The sequence below is a fragment of the Colletotrichum spaethianum genome (genome assembly GCF_022836535.1).
Source record: "Colletotrichum spaethianum MAFF 239500 DNA, contig10, whole genome shotgun sequence".
Classification (NCBI taxonomy): Eukaryota; Fungi; Ascomycota; class Sordariomycetes; order Glomerellales; family Glomerellaceae; genus Colletotrichum; species Colletotrichum spaethianum.
In genome coordinates this window covers 743,613-748,388 of record NW_026054780.1, presented here as the reverse complement: position 1 = coordinate 748,388, position 4,776 = coordinate 743,613, and the positions used below count along the sequence as shown (strand labels likewise).

Here is a 4,776-nt window from a genome sequence, read left to right as displayed (position 1 = left end):
GCGGGTTGGGCTTTCCAACGCAGCAAGAACATCCCTTGTTGTCGTGCCTTCTAACCTTTGCTGCAGTCTTACAGACGTCCTCCACAGCTGGGGCAAGGAGTGTAGTCAGTGCTATTTTCACCAGATAATCCGATTCTTTTTCAGATAACCGGATCACTTCTTCGTCGTCCTCTTGTAGCTCATGTCCAGGAATTTTGAGCTTTCCAGCAACGGTCCTGGTACCGTTACTGGAGTCTAGTTTTCCTGGTCTTGATGCAGCTTGGTCTGATCAGGGAGATGGTCCTTGAGAGCCCTCACATAGTTGTCCCAGTCTGGCAGATAATCTAGGAACTTCCCAGGATTGCCAAACTTCAGAAATGCGGCCGGGACATGGAGACGAGTTTGCCCTGTTGTCAGTATCAGCGTGATCATGTCGGGGCCATACACGTAGTTGATCTGCGTATGGAACCCAAAAGGCGATCCCAGAAGAAGTGGTTCGTTCATCCTTCTATCGTCAGCAACGAACATGCTGGTTAAGAAACAGTGGCCTTCAACCCAGACAGGCACGATAGCTGCTCCGTCAAAGGATACACGCTCTGAATTGGGATCAAAAGCGTTCATCCCAAGCGGCGTAGTTGTAAGCTTGATAGCGTGCTTGTCTGCGTACGATCTTGAAATAACGTTGATTTGTGAACCATTGTCAATGACACCCTTGATCAAGTCGTTCTGATCAGGGCGAAGACCACCGACTCGGACGTTGATCACAAAGTGAGGCATCATAAAGTGCGGAACAATAGACTCAATGGTGGTCAAGTCAAGCGTCTTGATAAGTCTGACCTTGGCAGTTCCGCTCATAAGGTTCGGGACGTCTCTGTTATATCTGTCGATTGCCTCGCGGGCTCCTGATCTTTCGTATGGTTTCACCTCCCTGATCAGGTCAGAGGGAGCCTCTAGGTAGATGTCCGAATACCCATTGCTGTCTAGCATCTGGCGTATCGTTACCATCGCATCCTGGTTGAGCTGAGGCCAGACTCGAAGCGCAACTTCGAAGGGAATAGTAATATTCCCTCCAAATTTCTTGGCAATGGCTTGAGCAGATGCAGCTCGGTCCATTATCTCTAGCTGATCTGGGATAGAACTCTCCTCGGCAGCTCCTTGAGCATATCCTGGGCCATATGCGAAGCTGGCGTGTTCACCCGCTGGTACAGTTTGAACAGAAGGGGACCTTGAACTTTCAGGAGTCTGATAGGCCTGATCAGGGTGCACTGGACCGGTAGGTTGTGTCGGCGGAGGAGTCTGGGCACGGGCATCTATGTTCATTTCCTCAGCCTGGGAGCCAGTGCTGGAAGTGCTCCCTCTTCGATGCATGTTTTTCGAAACAAAGCCTTGGCGTACTGAATGGGGCCTTGCCTGATCAGGGCGGCGCAGAATAGGTCGCGGCATTGTGTCCAATGACCTGGTAACCGCGTTCACTTTTGCTCCTTGAGTTAGGAAGACTTCGGCGTGTGTCTTAGGGGATACTGAGACGCATTTGACAAGATTCACCCGGGCGTCTTGGGTGTACAGCGGTGGGTAGCACTGTATCTCAGGTTGAAAGGGACGTCCAACACCCTGGTCAATCATACGTTTTGCTGCTTTTGCGGCTTCTGGGAACAAGGTGTTGTTCGCCACATGGGTGAGGATAGTAACCCGGTCAGGCTGGTAGTTTTTGCGGGCTTCCCAGATAACAACATCAGGAACTTCGTTTACCTCAACGTTCGATCCTCGAAGTACCCCATACTTGTAGACGTCGTGGTCCAACATGATCAGGTTGGCCTCTTTGTCCTTTTTGAGTTGCGGGCACATCCAATACCTTCTTTGGTCGCATGCATCATACCAACACTGATCAGGATGGCCTGGAACAAAACCTGGCTTGCTGAAGGAGGACGGTTGTCGAGCTGGTGGTGTATATAGCCGTGGAGGACCGGATGCAGAGACGTTATAACTACGTGCAACCATGGGTTGACTGTTAGAGATAGTCTGGGCTTCAAGACTGGCTTTTACAGCGAGTGTAAGGGCTGCTACTGTTTTCGAAAGTTCGTCCATAGCAGGATCAGTCGTAACTTTGATGTCTTTGAAAGCAGACTTCTTAGGGAGTGTACCTTTGACCTGATCAGGGCTGGAAGGCCGCTTTGAGGAATAGGGAACCGTAGCTGATGAGGAGGAGGCAGAAGTGTCAGAATCTCCGTAATGACCCTTGTATCTTGACTTCTGTCCCACCCATGCGAGCATTGCCCTCTTGAAGGCGCTGAAGTTCCCTCTCTCAAACAGATCAGCAGGGGAAAGTCCCATCTGCAAGGACACTGCCATAATCGTGTTTTCGGAAAATCGCATAGCAAAAAGCTCAATCAGCTCTTGGGCGCCCATCACAGGCTTCCCTTTAGCCTTTGCCTTTTCTCTTACGCTCTCAACCTTCTGAAACAAAGTTGCAGTTTCTGTCAGGTTATCGTCCCTGATCAAGTCTCCCTTCATAAGGTCCTTGATGCGGCGGTTCGGTTGAAGGATGACTTCTTCGTCGAGTTGTCCGTAAGTGTCAAGAAGGAACTTGCTTAGTTCTTGCCAAGTCTCCTTTTCAGCCTTGATCTTCACCGTTGCTCGGTGTTCATCAGGTAAGTACCATGGCAACGCTTTTGTCTTCTCTTTGTCAGAGTAACCAGCAAGCCCAGTCAAGGCTTCATACTTGTCAAGGAAATCGGTGATGTTACAGCCATCAAAGGTGGGGGCCCCTTTGGTGTCCGGCGGTGGCATCTTGATGGTTGACCGACGCAGGTAATCTGTCCCGCCCTGATCAGGCTTAACAGACCCTTGGTCCTTGGTCATGCTTGCGTTGACCATTGTTAATAGGTTCGCCATCAAGAGTTGCTGGGCCCGGAAGTCTGCCGCAGTAAGGGAGTCTGGTGCCAGATCAGGGGAAGGGCTTATGTCCTCGCCGGCCTGATCAGGACTCCCTTTGTACTGCCGATAGCCTGAGCTTGGGTCCTTGCCCTCGCTTCTCTTGGTGGTTCCGAAGTTGGGAATCCCAGGACCGGTCTCAGACTCAGTGTCCACATTGTCGTCAGGGCCTCGGTAACTCTGGAAAGCTTCACCGGCGAATGAGGCTGCCTGATCAGTCAGACCTCCGAGCTGCCCCGTGTCGGTCGTTGATGGGGTCGGCTCAGACATGTTGCTGATATCCTGGCAGGCCAGTTGTGGGAAGTGTAAATGGTATCGATCACTCTGAATTGATCTTGGGGTGCTGCGCGTAAAATCTCTTCGGAGTTGCTGCCTGGCCCAGTCTGTCAACCTGATCAGACTTGGGAGCAGTATTTCATATGTTCTTATAAGGCATTGGTTTACTGCGTCCTTGATTGAGTTTCCAAAGGGGGTGCTCGTCAAGTCCAGGCCAATCCTAAAGGAACGTTGAATTTCCATTGCTGCCGATCCATCAACGCTGAGACGTTTAGTCTCCGTTAATAGCGCAATGTCGAACCTGATCAGACCGAGGCTTGCATGATAACAAGATCTCGAGAAGTTCTGGGCTTGGTTCGTGGTCGTGATCATTCCGTAACCTACGCTGAGAGAGCTTCTTAGCTCACTGATCCCAGCAGAAGGTATCATTCTTATCTTATCGTTTTTCTTCTTCCTCTCACGTCTTGCGGGCTCCTTTCTCCGATTGGGCTTGCTCAGTGCTTGCCCACAAAAGGATCGCCCACGCGGAAGGTTTGTCTGGCCGTATTGTGTCGTCATGGCTGGTCGTTCGTTTCTTTGCTTTTTCGAAGAATCCCGCTTTTCTTGGGTCTTGTCCATTGCGGTTTCTCAGGGTCAGGCTCACTCCCACGTCTGGGACTGAGTCTGATCAGGTCGAGGATATCGTTTCCTTCATATCTTTTCGATGATATGTTCTGTTGGTTGAAGCTATTTTCGAGGTACTGATATCGGATTTGTCGCGTAATCGAAATAAAACAATGAGAAGATCGGCGGTTCGATTCCGCCACGAGGCACCATTGAAACTGCGTGGGATAAAGGAAGCCAGCAAGTGGGCAGTTGACACACAAACCACACCAAACACCAAGGTCCCAGTATCGTCACGAGTGCACCTGGAGTGACCGATTACCCCAAGTGACTACCCCAACGCCTAGACCGTGAGATACTACTCTTTTCAGGTCCTCCTTGGCCTGATCAGGGCCATGAGCAAACCAGAAAAGTGTATCCTTCACGTCTTGCAGTCTGTTCGGATTTGCCCTTGTTGCTAAGTGGTACGCATGTGTGTGTCGTGATCTCTGGAGGAGGAGGATACCCTCCTAGACCTTAGAGGTCTAGTCAGGCCTAAGGAAACAAAGCAACAGTCACTTATTACACGTCTTGTTTAGATATCAAAGTGATGAATTCGTCCGTGTCTGTCTAAGTGCCTGTCTAAAGATGTCAAGCTTCTCTGTCTGCTTCGTGATGAGATCCCGATCTCTGTGATAGTATCTGACTAGAGCCCCCTTTTGTACTTGGAAGGGTCCTGCTTAGTCACATCTGATCAGGCCTGTGATTGTGTCTGCAGGCTGATAAAAGGAAAAATGAAAACGCGAAACCCTGCCCCTTTCCACTAGTCTAGCAAATAGTCCAGGAATTTCCTAAGATTACTAAACTTCAGGAATACAACTAGGATATAAAGATAAGTTTACCTTGTTATTAGTATTAGTATAATCATATTAAGGCTATATATATAGTTAATCTATATATAAAACCTAAAAGGTAATCCTAGAAGAAGTAGTTCATTCATCTTTCTAT

The 4,776-nt window shown here is 49.5% G+C and overlaps 1 protein-coding gene across 1 annotated transcript; it reads right to left on the bottom strand.

Annotated features, from left to right (window-relative positions):
- Positions 1-234: 234 nt before the first annotated feature.
- On the bottom strand, positions 235-3,180 carry ColSpa_04753 (uncharacterized protein; the record flags this gene model as incomplete). The annotated part of the gene is made up of 1 exon (XM_049270965.1): positions 235-3,180. The coding sequence occupies one exon, from the start codon at positions 3,178-3,180 to the stop codon at positions 235-237; it is 2,946 nt and encodes a 981-aa protein (XP_049126922.1).
- Positions 3,181-4,776: the final 1,596 nt, after the last annotated feature.